Source organism: Polypterus senegalus, chromosome 9, assembly GCF_016835505.1.
Source record: "Polypterus senegalus isolate Bchr_013 chromosome 9, ASM1683550v1, whole genome shotgun sequence".
Taxonomy (NCBI): domain Eukaryota; kingdom Metazoa; phylum Chordata; class Cladistia; order Polypteriformes; family Polypteridae; genus Polypterus; species Polypterus senegalus.
Genome location: NC_053162.1, coordinates 141,922,856 through 141,941,099, shown reverse-complemented (window position 1 = coordinate 141,941,099; position 18,244 = coordinate 141,922,856). Strand labels below are relative to the sequence as shown.

Genomic DNA, 18,244 nt, shown 5'->3' with positions numbered 1-18,244 from the left:
AGATAGAGTTTTTTCCATCAGCAGAATAAAGTTTGTGTGTCATTTATATAAATTTATTTTCAACATTTTAAATCACGTTTTCATTTAAATATGATTAAAAAATCTCTTTGAACCTAACTACTACCTAACTGGTAAAGAATGTCGCCGAGTTGTATTTCGCCAAGTTGTTTCTTCGCTGAATTGTCTTTCGCCGAGTTGTCTTTTGCTGACTTGTCTTTTCGCCGTGTTGCTTTCGCCGAGTTGTCTTTTCGCTGGGTTGCCTTTCGCCGAGTTGACTGTTGCCCAGTTGCCATCAAACCAAGTGTATTAAGTGTATATTTTTGGACCATATTTGGTTTGGACTTCCTGTAGTAGGAGCATACTCCATAATAAAGCAGCTTATTACAAGCTTTATTAGGAATTGCAAAAATGTTTTACATTTCCTGGATTCATTAAAATTTTGGATAAAGTATGCAATTCTGAAACTTGACATATGATTTTTAAACAGTACATACATTTATTTGTTAACTTTAAGCTTTGGGCACTATTAACCTATTTTTTTCCCCATAGGTATACAGCAGTTGCAATGCCAATGCTATACAACACAAGATACAGCTCTAAAAGAAGAGTGACTGTGATGATCTCTGTCGTCTGGGTCCTGTCTTTTGCTATATCTTGCCCTCTCTTGTTTGGTTTAAACAACACAGGTAATAATATGACCTTAATTGAAAGTAATGACATGGACTGTGAATGGTGCCCTCTCAAAAAATAAATATTAGTGAAAGAGATTAATTGAATTTATCCACAGGCCTTTAGTAAAATGTCGAAATTCAGGGTTCACACTCATTTATCATAAACAGAACTATTTTTCTTTTAAACTATTCCTAGTTTACATCATTATTATTTGTCTCAAGGTAATAGTGCTGGTGTTCCTAAGCAGGAGTGCCTACTTTTCTGTACTCATTTTGTTCTTATTTTTATGTAAGCTTCATCATTTGCTTTAGATACCTTCATCTAAGAAAGGTAATGATACATTGTTTTAAGATTCTGAATTGTTTATTTGTGCTGATACATGCCATATACTCGTAAATGGTGCCATGTACAGTTTCCAGTTGTAAGTAAACGATTAGCCTAATGGAGGTAAATAAGTGACATCAGATTTGAGGTCATTTAAATATTTATCCACATTGATTCCTTAAATTAATTTTTTTATTGTCCACCTATGGCGCACTGGGCTGCGGTTATCACTGCTGCCTCCGTATTCCTATATTTGAATTTATCACCCATTAGTTGTCTGTGTGGAGCTCTGCTCCTTTAATCACTAACTCTAAATTGTTCCTATGTGGATGAGTGTGTGAGTGTACCTGCTTAAAAATTATTGTTTTTCTCCCAGTGATTTTTTTGGGTTTGTTAAATTCATCTGCATCTTGTGGGCTTAGCAGTAACTTCATACTTTAAAGATTTTCCTACATTCATTTTTATGTTATTGATTGATTCTCCTCAGAACGTTGAAATTACAGTGTTAGTAAAAATAAGAGGCACTCTCGATGTAAAAATAATTTGTGTAGTTGTTTTTTCATGGCTGCTTTTTTGTTTTAATGTAGGTTTTGCTTATTTATGGCATAAAAGCTCTGCCATTTCTAAATGTTTTATTCTTACTAGACAGTTTTCATTAGAGGGCACTTATGAGTCACAGGGTGACAGTCATTTCAGATTTTGATTCTCATAAATATGAATCTATTTTTAGGCATTTTTCATTTCTTGCATGTACTGTACCTTGGCATGTTTAGAATAATGAGGATATAGCTGTTAACTTTTGACAAATTTTGCAAAATAGCACACTTCTAGAGCTAATTTAAAATGTCTGTTAAATTCAGGTAAATTAGAGTTTTAATATTCTGAAAATTGCTGGCCTGGGTCAGAGTTCCAAACAGTTTTCAAAATATGCCATCCGTCCATATATCCATCTATCCATCCTCTGAACTGACTCTTCTGTATAGGAGTAATATGGCAGTAATGAAACTTGGCTGTGATGGCACAATCAAGCATACACCTTTGCACGTGACTAATAAATAATATGTGAATTTTTGGAGCATGCAACTATGAGAGAAAAGCTCACAACATGCCAATATTTACAATATATTTACAATATATGTTGTAAAGGCCAACCCTGACACAGACAGGTTTAGGGCACAGTTATAACAGCACACATGATTTATTTTTCTTTTCCTTTGTGGGAAGCACCTTCCCCTTTCCCCACAAGTATAACACACAATCCCAAAGCACAATACACGTCTTTTCCTTTTTCCTCTTCTTTTTTTTTTCTTCTCTTTCTCCTTCACTCTCCCCCGACAAGCATCGTTATCCTCCTCCCGACTCTGGCTCCCAGAGTAGTGGTCGCTGGCTCCTTTTATAACGCACCCGGTAGTGCTCCAGGTGTTTGATGACATATTTCTGGCAGCACTTCCGTGTGTGGCAATGCTCATGGATCCCAACAGGGCTCCACCAAATTCCAACTCCCATGAGACCCTGCGGGAGTCCTAGGCACTGCTGCAACCCAGAGGCGCTGGCATCTAGCGCTCCGAGAGAGGTAACGCTCTGGATAAGCTGGATCCCCTGGTCCTCCCATCATGGAGACCACCCGGCTGAGCAAGGGCCCCGGCTGTCCGCCACAATGTATATCCAGTTAAGTCTTTCAGAGTCTAATTAATTTAATACAAATTCATAAAGGTAAAATAAGGTAATTTAAGATAATCTAATCTTTATTATAGAATTTGCCTTTTTTATTATTATTTTTGCCTCTAACACAAAAAGTGACATTTTTAATTACTTTATAATTAAGGCACAGATTCGCACAGTTACTGTTAATTCTACTTTCTCTATTGAAACTGAATGGCTTCTCAACTTACAAAAATTACCTCAAAACAGGTTAATGCATCTTGTCCTATGAACCTGAGGGGGCAATATGAAGTATTTTAGAGAGCACTGACTGTTATATTGTCAATTGTGAATTGTGAATTTTAATGCTGTCATTAAGTACAGGCTACAGTAAAATACTGCAATACCTCACCACTCTCCAGTACAATGATCAGTAAGCATTGCTAGTTAAATGTGAGCTTTAGCTTGAAACCTCTGGATTTTTCCTTCCTCAAAGTCAGTTTGCTCAAAACTAGCCTAAAAAACTACAACAAATTAGGCAATTCTTTTAACCTCTTTAGGAATATCCTTACTCCAGGAAAAATGAACCAAAATGTTGTTTTTTTTTTAACAAGAAAAAAAGTTATTGCGTGTCACAGAAGCATGTAAATATGAAAACGTCAAAATAAATATAGTAGAAAAGGTATGTCCAGTGTCTACTGCTGTACTGATGCAGATTTAGTACACGTCATTTGTGTGATACCTTTTGATGCAGTCACCAACATACAGTTAGATACTGCAATCGGGACAGTAGAAGCGTGTTTCTTTGCACATTTTTGTTATATTTTTTCTTGTTGCATACACACAAGAGGGTAGAATGTCATTCTACCGGCTGGCACGATTGAGCCTGAATCGTGTGTAACTATAATTGCAATGAATTCTGAGTCCAAGTCACACTCTGAGTTAATGCCAAGGAGAATAATAAGTAAGGAATATATAATATAGAGTGACAATTAAAAATACTTGTAACCATCACTGTGTTGCATGTGAGGCAATAACAGGTGTAGCAATTGTAAGTATGACCTAGCTATGGCAAAATTGCTTGCACATTCTATAAGGCCATCTAAGTTGAAGGATGTTATAAGCATAAATTTCTCATAAGATAATTATATGAGTATTATTAAAGTAATTTCTTTCAACCAATGTTATGTTGGTATAAGCTAAATAAATATAAAAATAATTAATTACATTTCAATTTTTTCCATTAATTACAGATTTTTGAATTGATAACTGTGAAGTTAATTCAGTGATTAGTTTGTAATGACATAATATTGTGCTTAGAAATAGCACAAATCAATTAAAGTGTTTCTTACATAGCATAATTTATTGTCAGTGCAGATACAGAAGATCTTCTACAGCATTCAACACACCGAATGAAGCAACAGACTTGCTGAAAGTCCATCTTTTGGACTGATTGTTAAAATATTGATATGCAAAGAAATTAAACACATTAACTAGTCCAACAAGAGGGATCACTATAGATCATTATACTTGTATGATTTATATTTGCATTCTAATATGGATTATCTGTTTTATTTTAAGAACTGGGAAAGCAGTCATTACAACTTTGTGTCTGGATTCTTTTGTTTATTACTGTTATTATTTATCTTATTATTATGAGGGCCTAGTCTGCCTAGGTCTTCCCTGCCTGCCACTAAACTGTGTTAGACTTCATCAAGGCTGTGTCTAGTAAATACTCCTATTTGTGGTTTTCATGGACAGGAAATCAAGGAGTAGCCCAGAATGTGATAATTTCCAGCTGGGGATGCTAGGGGTAGCACCGCTGCTTTATCCAGATGATGCTGTCCTCTTAGCCTCACTAACGAGTGTAAAGTGGCTGGGGTGAGGATCAGCACCTCCAAGTGTGAGGTCATGATTCTCTCTTGAGAAAGAGTGATTTGCTTCTCCCATCTGAGGCAAAAACACCTGCCTTTAGTAGGGGAGTTCAAGTATATCAGGATCTTGTTCGTGAGTGCTGAAAAAAAGGAACATGGGGTCAACATGTGGACTGGAGCAGTTGCAGCTGTTTCATGAGTGCTATACTGATCTGTGAAGGTGAAGCATGAGCTAACTCTAAAGAGAAAACTATCGGTTTACCGGCCGATCTACATCCATGTCCGCAACTGTGAACATGGGCTGTGGGTAATTACCAAAAGAATGAGAAGTTAGAAGTTCAGAGATTCTGGAAAGCCTCTGAGTAGAGTCAGCAATTCTCTGGGTAAAACGAAGACAGTTGAAGTGCATTGGGCTTGTTGTAAAGATGCTTCCTGGGTGGCTCCCCCTACAGCTGCTCCAGGCATGGACCATTGGGTGGAGACACTGGTGCAGACACTGGACATGCTGGAAGAATTATATTTCTTGCCTAGTTTGGGAATCTATGACGATTTCCCAGGAAGAGCTGGAATCTGTAGCTGGGGAGAAGGGAGTCTGGTCTGACCTGCTTGGCCTGCTGTCACAACAGCCCTCACCAGGAAAAGCAGCTCATAAAATTGAGGTGAATTATTAGTATTATTATTACCTGTTTTAGAGAAACAGAAAAGGAACTCTGACAGTAGCTGTATTTATCTAATAGAGCATTATTAGAGATTATCAGGTAAAACATTCCTTTCCATTCTTATTTTAAAAGCTAGGAAACCAGTAGTTATACCTTTGTTTCTGAATTGTGTTTATTATTATTATTATTATTATTATTATTATTATTATTATTATTATTACCTGTTTTAGAGAAACAATCAATAAAGTATGAACTCATAGAATAGTAGTTGTATTCATGTAATAGAACATTATTAGAACATTATTAGAGACTATCAGGAAATACATTCCATTTGGCTCTTGATACAGCACTTGCTGTGGGGTATGCTAGCAGACACTATGTTACCTAATTTTAGTCTCATTTGTGAAAGTAGAATGGGTAGATAATGAAAAGGACTAGATTCTGAGTGGTTAATACTTCATCTTTATCACTTTTAAGAAAGTTTTGTTTATGAAACCTTGATGGTTAGCAGGTCTATATAATACAAAAATGGTTTCTTCTTTTCCATGAATTGTGGTTTAAATCATCTCTAATATTAGGACTGAGGAGCACAGAGTGGCTCTTAGTGAGGCACCAAATCCCTTCTTTTGGAATACACAACTGGGATTATTTCTATGACCCCCTGTAATAAGACCAAGAAACATTACCTTTTGGAATACAACATCAGGTATACCAGGAAGCTAACTTAACTTTACTAACCTGAATGATGAAGGACAGAGCCACAAATGAAGGTGTTATTTACCTTTAGCTTATGAATACTTATTTCAACAGGAAACACATTTAAGACTTATTCACACTTAAATATATTAGACTAGCCAACCTGCGGCATACCATACGCCGCATAATCAGGCCGGTTTTTTAATGATTTTTAAGCACAGGGAGAAAATTAACATTTGAAAAATCGGTAATGTAATAAATCAGCAAGAAAAGGAACATTGTAACAATGCACGGAACAAACCAACACACAATCGTCCTTTCACGGTTCGCCTTTCCTCAACATGGGTTAATTGTGTGTGCCCGCCTGGATCTCCGTAAGGGAATAGCAGTGGATAAACCATGGGGTCACAGTTCATACTAAGAACAGAGATACGCTTGTAAGCATCTCCCCTTGGATATATGCAAATGTCGCGTTGCGCAAGAAGCTTCCTCTCTTCACCTACAAAGATAGCAGCAACATCAGTTTGACAGGACGGGGCATTATACCTTCTCATATTCAGAACTGGATTTTCCATGAACACCATTCGTACAGCAGTAGCAGGGTCACCGTGAGTGATAATGTCATGCATTTGCATGTAAAACTTTGCGAAGGGATTAACCTGTCGTATCATGTTGTCTAGTTGAAGCAACAAAATGTCACTGCAAGCGCTATTACATTCCTTTTGCAAATGTTGACTGGTCGCCTCAGCAGAATCGAAGAAATATAGCTGACTGTAGTGTGGTGACGTGTCAGGATTGTTATATAAAGGAGAGACCTGGTGATAAATTTGACCGTGGATTCTGAAAGCATACGGTCCTTGTCCAGATGGTTGAGCGATGTGTGCGCCCATTGACGCGAAAGCTAAAGCAGAGTTGTACTCCCTGATATGATCACAGTAATTTCGGGACAGCAAGATCTTGCCAGTCAAGAGGTCTTCTAATAAAAGACGGGGTTTGGATAGTGGTGGCAAAGACACCTTGCCGGCATGACAACACATAGTGTAATGTCCGGATTTGTTGACCTCTGCTGGCCAGTGAAGAGCATTGCAAGAAGCACATAGTGTGGTAGGTAGGCCAATGTTATGTTATTGGACGTGAATGGCGGTATCTTCTTGAAAAGCTGCAGAAAAGTGAATGCGATGTATGTGTATGAACGATTTAGTGCTGTGTTGACACTGAAGGAAATTGGAATGAGTTGTGTCGAAGCATTGCTGGCAATGTTCACATTGCATAATTCGTTCAGTGGAGTGTGTTTTTAAATGTATGTTGAGAAATCTCTGCACTCGGAACGTTTTTGAACAAATCGTGCATTCAAAGATCTGTTTGGAATGCGTTTATTCAGTGGAGTGGGTGTTTAAAGGTGCTTTGAGATATTTCTGGCGTGTGAAGGTTTTGGAGCAGTGTTGACACTGAAAATAATTCATCAGGGAATGTGTTTTGAGATGGTTAGTAAGGTATCTGTGTGCGTGAAAGTGTTTGTCGCAAATCTTGCATACAAATCTTTGTGTTGAATGGATCTGCAAATGGTTGTGGAGATCCATCTCACCTGTGAAGTCCTCGTTACAAAATGTGCAATTGAAGGTGAGAGTGGAATGAGTACGTAAGTGTTTTTTGAGAGCGTGAGTTGGTTTGAAGCATTGTTGGCAATGTTCACATTGTACCATTCGGTTAGTGTTGTGTTTTTTTAAATGTGCGTTCAGAGATCTGTGCATTCTGAAGCTTGTGGAACAAAAGGTGCATAGAAAGCCCTGTGTGGAATGCGTGTGTTCAGGGGAGTGTGTCTTTAAATGTTTTTCAGGAAGAGGAGAGTGGGCAGGTGACGTCACATTAATGTGGCGAGCAAGTGGGTGTGCACCCGGTGTGCACATACCGACAGAGTCAAAAGGTGTTGCCAGAAGGTTATCACGTGGGTATTTGAGAGGCATTAGAACCTTGCAATGCCCATGATCCAAATGACCGCTAAAGAGCAGGGATATGAAGAGACGCTGGGCCAGATTGTAAACTCGAGGAGAGGCATGAGGACGTTCTTGGAAGTAAATGTTGATAGTAGCTGGAAGGATTTGGGACATTGCCACAATTTCTGCCTTGCCACCATAGACTCCGGACATATTCATGTAGTCAGTGTAATGTTGAGCAGACTGTATAACAATGCCTCTGTGACTAACAACAACGGACACCACGTCACCGAAGTTATCCCAACGTTGGCAAACAAAGCTAACAGCCATGTTATGAAGTTTGAGAGCAACAGTTTAATCAATGACATTTTTCCAAAAAAAACCCAACTGACAGAAACAAACAGTTACCTGAAGCAGGAACTTCTATAAAATTGAAAGAAGTCTTGTTTCCATGAAATACATTTGAAGCGGTAGCCATGGAGGGCAAAAGAATAGTCATCGTGGCTCACAGTTGGATTTGGACCGCAGCACAGACCAAAGCGAGTGAGTATGTGTTTGATGAGCTGTTTGAGTTGGCGGGCAGTGGTCTGAGGTGCGTTCCTGAGCACGTGGGAGAAGGGGTAGAGTTTCTGAGTGGGGCTTCGTTGTTCCTTTCACATGGTTTTTCATGGTGGACGTGGTCGGGTGTCGAAACTGAAAATAATAATGAAAAGTCAACGTGGCTCAGACGTGCATGTGGACTCCTAGCACAGACGAAAGGGACCAACTGGGTGGTCGGTGAGTTTTTACATCTGGGCACATGGGCAGGCAGTGTGAATACCTAGAGAGCAAGGGTAGATGCAGGCCGGTGAAAAGGGAGTGTTCCGTGTTCCTGCAGGAGCATCTAAGAAGACGCATGTTTGTCGCGGATGCGAATTGCTGTATGTAGCGTGTAAAACAGTTTGCTATGGTGCTTGCGGTCGTGCGTCGTAACCGAAAACTCAGTTTTTAAAGACTGCTTACTTCATTGTGTTTTAACCTCAGTTGTAAAGGATTGTTTTAAGGATCCCATGGGATACCCCTCACAAACCGTTTCCGGCGTGCTTTCCATGGGTGTCTTGCCTTAGTGAATTATATATATAGATAATGGTCTTGATACACAAAAAATATTCTCTTGGTTGTTTCAAAAATAATTTCTGGTTCCAGTCAACACAACATTTTTGCAGTTTTCTAACCTTTCCTCAATACTACTGTGGAAGTTATATATTCTAGCTCTGATAAAGACACAGGTAGTTTCTCCAAGCTATATGGTATACATTTTTTGCTTATTTATTAGACATCCTTAGAATCACAATAATCTGCAATTCACATGAAGAACTGTTTGGGTTAATAACTATTGGCACAGTACTACTCAACATATGATCTGTCAAGATCAAGCACTGCACTTATGTCATGCGTTTCTTCTTGCTTAGCTGGAAAAGTCGTAACCCATGTACTGTAAAACAATGACAAAAGAATATTTAATTTTACTTAGAAACAAACAAATTCACATTAGTGTGAATCCACAATGTACGGCCGGCATTTATTAATGTAATTCTTAATTAGCTGAGCGTATTGAACTGTTGCTCCACTTTGAAGTTTAAACTCTTTTGTGTGATAACTTTGAAATTAAGTTTTCGTCTTTCTATTACATACCTTACTGACATGTAATGCAGCTTAAAAAATCAACAGAGACACATATTTCCTTGCTCATATATTATGTTATTTTACCAAATTAACAAAAAAGCTGTAATAACAATGCATTTTTGTTTTTAACATGGATAGTGTATATAGTGTTTCCTGATCAAAAATTCTTACAAAGCATTATGGAGTCCATAATGAATTGTATATTTTTCTAATTTACTTTATGGTGGTAGCTTGTTGAAATAATAAGAAAAAGTGCTAGAGCCAACAATAGTCTCTATCATGTCTCATTTTAAAGGAATCCTCCTACATGCTCTTTTATTAGAACAAAGAATGACTGATTGGTTTACAACATAAAATTCCTTTTTTATTGACTGGTTTAATTGCTTTACCACAAGTCTCTTTGGTAACCTTAGCAAGAATTTCTGCTTAAAATTACCTTGTATTTTAATGTGGTTAGCTTTAATACCAAATATTAAGAAAACATTTTATTAGCAATGAATGTAGTATGTTGATATACAGCAAAACTGTGCATAAAGACATGTTGAAAGTGCTAGTGGTTTGAACAGTAACCATAAAGAAATGTAACAAAACTGACCTTTCAAGTAAACCACTGGGAATAATGCAACATATGGCAAAAGAAGGCAGAAAAGCTAAAATCAATATATATCAAATAAGTCAAAAGCTCCCCTCAGACTTAACAGACTGCTTTAAGAAGTTGTTAACATCTTAAGGCCAACTGAACATGCAAACCGAAACTTCTTAAGCAGCATATAGAGATGTTGCTTCTTGAAAAGCTGCAGAAATAAAGAATACACTAATTAAATTGACACTATGATCCATTTCCCAACTGACTTTTTCATTTAATTTTAAATGTATCACTTTCAACAAATAAATGATAAAGAAAAAAATAAAATATATTAATTATTTTACAATTTTGTAATATTTTCATAATATTTCATTATGCTACTTTGAGAGGCTGATGAATGAAGAGAATGAGAGAGAGAGAAAGTTCGATGATGCAGAGAAAGTGAATCTGAAAGTGCAACTGATGAGCAAGGAGGAAGTAAGGAAAGCTATGAAGAGGATGAAGAATGGTCCGGTTGACATACCTGTGGAAGCATAGAGGTGTTTTAGAGAGATGGCAGTGGAGTTTTTAACCAGTTTGTTTAATGCAATCTTGGAATGTGAGAGGATGCCTGAGGAGTGGAGAAGAGATGTACTAGTACCAATTTTTAAGAATAAAGGAGATGTGCAGAGCTGTAATTACTACAGAAGGATAAAATTGATGAGCCACAACATGAAGTTATGGGAAAGAGTGGAAGCCAAGTTAAGAAGGGAGGTGATGATTAGCAAGCAGCAGTATGGTTTAATGCCAGGAAAGAGCACCACAGATGCGATGTTTCCTCTGAAGGACTTGCATTGTGTCTTTGTGGGCCTGAAGAAAGCATATTATAGGGTGCCTAGAGAGGAGTTTTGGCATTGTATAAGGAAGTCGGGAGTGGCAGAAAAGTATGTAAGAGTTGTTCAGGATATGTACACGGGAAGAGCGACAGTGGTGAGGTCTGCTGTCGGAGTAATGAATGTATTTAGGGTGGAGATGTGATTGCATCAGGGATCGGTTCTGAGCCCTTTCTTATTTGCAATGGTGATGGACAGGTTGACGAGATTAGACAGGAGTCCTCATGGACTATAATATTTGCTGATGACATTATGATCTGTAGTAAGAGTAGGGAGCAGGTTGAGAAGACCCTGGAGAAATGGAGATATGCTCTAGAGAGGAGAGGAATGAAGGTCAGTAGGAACAAGACAGAATACAAGTGTGTAAATGAGAGGGAGGTCAGAGAAGTGGTGAGGATGCAGGGAGTAGAGTTGGTGAAGGCGGAGTTTAAATACCTGGGATCAACAGTTACAGAGTAATGGGGATTGTGGAAGAAATGTGAAAAAGAGAGTGCAGGCAGGATGGAGTGGGTGGAGGAGAGTGTCAGGAGTGTATCAACAAGGTCTGAAGAATGGCAGTGAGACCAGCTGTGATATGAGTTGGAGACAGTGGCACTGACCAAAAACAGGAGACAGAGCTGGAGGTGGCAGAGTTGCAGATGTTAAGTTTTTCATTGTGTGTGACAAGGATGGACAAGATTAGAAATGAGTAAATTAGAGGGTCAGCTCAGGTTGGACAGTTTGGAGACAAAGTCAGAGAGGAGAGATTGCGTTGGTTTGGTTTGTGCAAAAGAGAGTTGCTGGATAAGCTAAGGATGGAGCTGCCAGATAAGAAAAACAGAGGAAGGCCTAAGATGAGGTTTATGTATGTGGTGAGAGAAGACATACAGATGGTAGGCGTAACAGAGCAAGATTCAGAGGATAGGAGGATATGGAAAAAGATGATTTGCTGTGGCAACCCCTAACGGGTGCAGCCGAAAGAAGAAGATATATTTGTAGGTGTTTTTAACTTGATTTCTAGAAAATCTTCAAATTCAGTTTAACCCCACAGTACTATATACTTTTAATTTAAATTTATCATTCAGTTTGTGTTGAGTTCTGAATGGAGCAAAGGTTTGCTAGCTAGTCGTTGTTTTCACTGTAGCTCAAATTAGTGAATGAAGATCACATTCAAAATGAGTGCACTTTCGTTCATAGTTGGCAGTAACTGATTCTTTCTTTTTCTCCAACTCCTATACCAGCTTCAGCTTAGACTTTTTGTCTTGAGAAGCATCAGTAGGGTTAGAAATCTTCTTACAAACAGTCTGCTACTTGAAATATAAATAAGCTACTTAAAGATTTTGGATGGGAAAGTGTCAGGTGGTTTTGTCCAGGTAAGAGGCTTCTACTTCTTTTAACATTTAGAGAACTAACTGTTCAATACTTATGCTTCGACTTGATGTCTGATAACCCTGATATATAAGGTTACCTCTGAAGCACATATTATCCATGTTTTCCTTTGAAGTCCAGGACTGTCATTGTGGGAAACAATTAATGTTTTTAGCCTTTATCTTATTGTGGAATCTTTCAGCAAGATTCCTAATCACAAATTATCTCTTAGGAAACCATGCAAGATCAGTCCTTTTGTCATTGTAGCAGTTATTCCCTTTAGCTAAAAAATATGCAAACATTTTAACACAGAATGGCCATCTCACCAAACAGTCCTGAACAAATCGTGATTTTTAATTATGTATTTTCTGCAGAGTACAGCAGGTCGGCCCTAATTATACTATGTGGTTTGGACATGCAAGTAAGAATTTAACTAAACTCTGTACATATGACAATACTACTTCTGCTAGTACTACTTAAAAAATCACTGTAGCACAGATTATATTTCAAGCTCTGTTAAGTCTTTTATTTATTTATTTTTTAACAAGTGTGGTAAAAAATGAAATTTTAACAGGTCTTTTGAGCAGATAATCAATCAATGGCAGATTTTAACTGACATCCTTTTTTTAAGATTTTTTAGAATAGTAGCCAGGGTCATAAACAGAACATGTTGGATTGTTCACCAAGATTCAAGGGGAATAAAGCCAAGAGCAAAACCTTATCAAACTGAAAGGAATTCCTATCAGGTTTGTTTGCTAGAGCATAGGTCTCTCCCTAATCATTCATTTATTTGTATAAAGTTCAGACATGATAAATGAGCATAGCCATCTTTTATAGTGTGACTATCATAATATTATATCTCATATAGCAGGCAAATCACATGCTTAGCAACACACAGTGTCCAAGGCTCCATAATAGAGGTGTCCTTAAAAAACAATTACACAAGATGGCAAAGGAATTACATCACTGTTGGTTACAACATACTGTACATCTACTGATACACTTCATCAGTGATGTAATCTGGGCTCATTGGGTGTTTCAGGTGTTTCGAAATCAGACACCCTAGCCCAGGCGACCCAACCAGGAATGATTAGATGCTGGCTACTGCCCAAGTAGCAAGTGATCATGGGTCACTCCTCTTGATCCACAACCATCTAGATACTTTTTCTGCTACCTCTGTGATAGTTCTGATGGCTTTACTCTTGCACATACAGTACAGTATCTGTGATGCCTAGAAGACTGTAGGCCTTACAGAGAGACAAGGTTGTAAAACCTCTGCAGTCCTCCTCTATAAACACACACCATGTCCATCACCCCCATCTGTGACACTCTTCCTTCGGCCGCCAGTACTTTGTGATAAAAGGTGAAAAGTTTCAAGGGGGTGAATATTTTTATAGTCACTTAAACAGTACTTGAGTCATTTCATACCGGCTATGAGAGTCTTGCAATCATTAGTTTTTTTTCAGAACTAGCATCTTTCATGTTTTCTAGCTGCTGCTGGAATGTTTGGGGTTTTGAGCTGATTTTGAATCTTCCTCTAACTTGATGTTGCTTGTTGAGATATGGGAAAGCACCCTATCCTTAATATATGGGATGTTTACCTGCTCCTCAAAAATTTTTATGACAATTCCAAAACATTCCAAATGGTAACATCACTTATATTTTAAAAAATAACCAATTACCATCTCCAGTTTTTAGTCAGCATCTGTGTCAGATGTAGCAGTGACTTGATCCAAACTTTTTTACTTGTACAACACCCTTCATTAAAGTGGCTTAAAACTATTTCAGGTTTTCTGTTCTCTCTTATTCACAACTGTATCTTCACTCACTGTGTTCATCAAGAGGTCATTTTTGTTGTACTTGGAACTGCAGAACAGGGACTTTCTTTGTTATTATTCCTAACATTGTGAACTTTCTTTTAAGCATCTCATACTTATATACTTACTGTACATACTTTAAGTACAAGACATGAAATAATTGTCACAAGACTCATTATGACCACCTAGACCATCAGTCACATCCAAAATAGATGTCATACACTGTTTTTTAGGTGAACTGCTTGAAGTTTTTCATGTATATTTGCATTTTCCAATCATAGTACAGGCAGTCCCCAGGTTACATACGAGATAGGGACTGTAGGTTTGTACTTAAGTTGAATTTGTATGTAAGTCGGAACAGGTACATTGTTTTAATAAATGCTATTGTTGACCGGGTGTAACCAAGTGCTCTGTCAATGAATGACGGAGTTTCACCTCTCTCTGACCTTTTTATTTCTACTTTATTTTCAATCGTGATGGGTTTTCTCTTCTTTACTGTATCACCAGCACTTGCATCAGATTTGTGTTTTAGAGACATTCTTGAAGGGTGAAGACAAAAGGTTAAGAAGAGCTATTCTGCACATCACTGTCCACGCTGTCACAGCAGAAAGGCACCCCTCGTCAGCACGTCTGATGTACTGACAAGAGGCAACTTCCTGCTATGTATGTAACAGTACAAGCAGGCTTGCTTTTGAGAATGAATGGCGGCATCGAGGTTGCGGTTCATCACCAGCCCACCTCACAGTCACCTCCACTACAGTATGCTGCCTGCAGCGTCCGCCCACTGAGAACAAACATGGTGCGGCCAAAGGTTTGTAGTGAATCACCTCCATTCAATAGGCAGCCATCCGATGCACACTACAATGCTACCCCCTGCCTCCCCATTCACCATCAATGGCTTCCGTTCAGCCACAACAGGGTCACCACTTAGCGCATTACCAACCGCCCACCGAAAACAAATGGGGCAGCCGTGTATGGTGGGTGGGCAGTGAAACTGCTTGCTGCCGGGAGCCACCTGAGGGACACTACATTGTGCGAGCAGCGAAAATCGCCCCCCTCCAGACTCTGCTTGCAGCGTCCCTAGGCCGAAGATGCCTCGTAGCTGTGGCCCCGTTCGTAAGTCGTAGGTCGGATGTTCGTAACCTGGGGACTACCTGTATTTCTATACATACATAGGAAGTCTCAAGAGACATTGTGACAGGGAATATTGCCAAAACAGCCCCAGCATTGTAAAGAATGTGGTATTACTATTACTCATTTACTATAATGTAACAAGATCTTCATATACATATCTTTGGGTCTTCATACCATTTGCAAAGCATCAGTAAAGTATATATTTATCTCTGCAATGTGACCTGCTAACAAAACTTCACTTTGGAGTGGTCTGAGGTGGCTTAAATGAGACACATTTCTCTTAATATTACATATTTAGAAAAAGACCTGTAAAATCTTCATATTAACTTTTGATTTTATCATCATGCCAAAATGCCACTCTTCACAGAGATGAATAACCTATCTGCTCTTGTTTAATAAGTGTTTTGAAGACCAAATGAAACCTTTGTTAAGGTTCTGTTACATTCTAGTAAATGAGTACAAAATAGATACATTTATAAAATACTTAATCTAAAGTAATACCAAGACGCCTTCTTTCTTTAACTTGTGACCTGTACACTCCTGCTAATTTAGTAAACTAGAATAGTTGTGCAGAAAGATCACATCTACATATTTCCACTTTTTACAATCTGCCCGCCTATCCTGTAATTTTGACATCTCAAGAATAATTCTTTCTACATCAGGTGTGATGTACAGCTCAGTAGCTGAATTTATGTCAGTGCCATGACCATTAGCATATTTGATTGGATCTGGAATACGTTTAATTGTATTTCTAGTTTTAAATCTCTCAATTTTCCACTTTTGGAAGCAAGGTTATCTTATCTGGTTAACTGAGAAACACAATTCCCCTTGTGATTGGGAGATGTGGGGCTAACCCCAAACAAACCACTCAGAAGAAATGACTTAAAAGGCTATGTACTTACTTCCCTTTGAATGTGCCTGTAACAAACCTTTGATCTGCAAACTATAACTGGGTTCAAGGAGCTGGCATTGTGGAGTTTGAAAAAGAGCACATGAGAAAGACACATGCCAATGTTTCCTATGGAGACCTACAGATGAACCCACGTGAAAACTTGATTTCAAAAAGTAGCACTGTTGCATTCCTTGTAGCAGGTGTTTCTGACTCCAAGTATGTGAGATACAGAAGGTGTTTTGCAAAGATTTCTATATATGTGCATGCACATTTATATGTATATATGTTCAAATGTTCATGCACACATTTATTAGGGAGAAGTAGTAATGAGCCAATGGCATCATTAACATCAACCAGAGATGAAAGGTGTACATTTTATTGTATTTTACTGTGGGGTCTCTGAGATCCTAAACAAAGCTTACACATAATCTTCTTTAAAGGAATATAGCATCAAAATAAACTAATGCTATGAAAAAATTAAGAAAAGTCATTATCATGCTGATAAAACAATACAAATTATGTTTTTATAGCAAATAAAAAGGGGTCCCATGTCTCTAGGAACTCACTTGGAAGACAAGGGTTAATCAAAAGTGGACAAAATAAAAAATAAAATTACCTGAACTTAGCTGAACTGAAGATTCCCATACTGAATGTGGATATTTCCCCTGAGAAATTCTGCGAGCATAAAACGTTAACCAGTCTCTTATCAAGTGTGATATCCATCTGTAAAATAACAAGTTTCTTTGCCTTAGGCTAAAAAAAAGGATTATCCTCATGTTTATTCTGCAAAGACATTTAAAGGCATTCTTTATTCCATAAATTCATTTGATAGTTCTTCAGCTTAAAGAGCGCAATAGACAGAAGAGTGTTGTCTAACTCCCTAAAGATGTAACAAAGCTACAGCTAAGGTAATTGGCGTCATATTTTCAGTGTTTTGTTGCTCAGCACTTATTAAACATTTCTGTTTTTCACTCACAGCTTGAAAAAGAGTTTGAGCCGGCTATATGTGCTAACTGATGAAATGGAATCACATACAGTATAATTTTGCAATAAAAGTAAAATTAAGGCAGTGCACATTGATAGCAAACCATAGAACAGAAATATTAAAATAGCTTGCAAACCATAGAGTAATAAGTTGTTTTTGGTTCTGAGTATTATTCATTTAGACAATGCATCTGGTTCTCCATCTGTTTTGAATGGTCCTTTTAACATACAGTATGTTTTGATTTGTAAATAGAAAGCAATTTATCTAACATTACTTTTCTTATTTAGGAAACCAAACTATTTTAAAGTGGGCAAAACCACAGTGACACATTATTGTTCTTTTTTGAATCTATTGTTACATTTGCTTTTATCTGTTGGTTTGGCAACATCAGGAATAAGAATATAAATCATCTTAACAACATTATAAAAATTTGCAGTAGAATTATTGGTTCACAGCAGATCTCAACCACTGAAATGTATTGCAAACAGGCTAAAAAGCAAGCCGAATCTATTCTGTCAGACAGTAGCCATCCTCTTTCCTCTAAATTCTAGCTTTTGCCATCAGGCTGCAGATTTAGGTTTCCAAAGGGAAAAAGCAACAGATTTAAGAACTCTTTTATTCTTAGTAATATAAGCTTTTTCAATGCTGTTACTTGTAGGGATGCTGCCACATGTTAAATTATGCATCATTATTTTGTGTACTGTTGAAAGTAATTATTCTTCTTTGTATTTACGTTGAATGTCTGTTTATGCAATAACATTGGTTGTCAAATGTGCCTTTGTTTATTTATTGGATCTAGTTAACAAAGTCTTCTGTTTTTGTATATTCCTGCTGCAAACAAATATTCCACTGGGATAATAACGTCTATCTAACCTACCTTATCTTAACCAAAACTCTGAATTGTATTGTTGTTGTTGTTGTGTAGGAGGTTTCTACAGATGCATCCTGTTTGATTTAATTATTGTTGAAATATGTCTAAACTTTGATTGGAGTCCATCTGTGGCAAACTGAATTTATTGGATATTGTTTAGAACGGCACCAACCTGTGTATATAAGGTATTACATTCACACTGCATGTCACTGCTTGTGAAATGGAAGAGGTTTAAAACTACCAAGACTCTTCCTAGAGCTGGCTGTCTGGTTAAA

At 37.8% G+C, this 18,244-nt stretch overlaps 1 protein-coding gene across 1 annotated transcript in view; it reads left to right on the top strand.

Annotated features, from left to right (window-relative positions):
- The window catches only part of LOC120535873 (D(2) dopamine receptor B-like), a 376,172-nt gene that overhangs the window by 339,876 nt on the left and 18,052 nt on the right, over positions 1–18,244 (top strand). Inside the window, exon 4 of the mRNA XM_039764002.1 lies at positions 550–686. Within this exon, the coding sequence (XP_039619936.1) occupies positions 550–686 (137 nt within the window). The remainder of the gene's footprint in view (positions 1–549; positions 687–18,244) is intronic.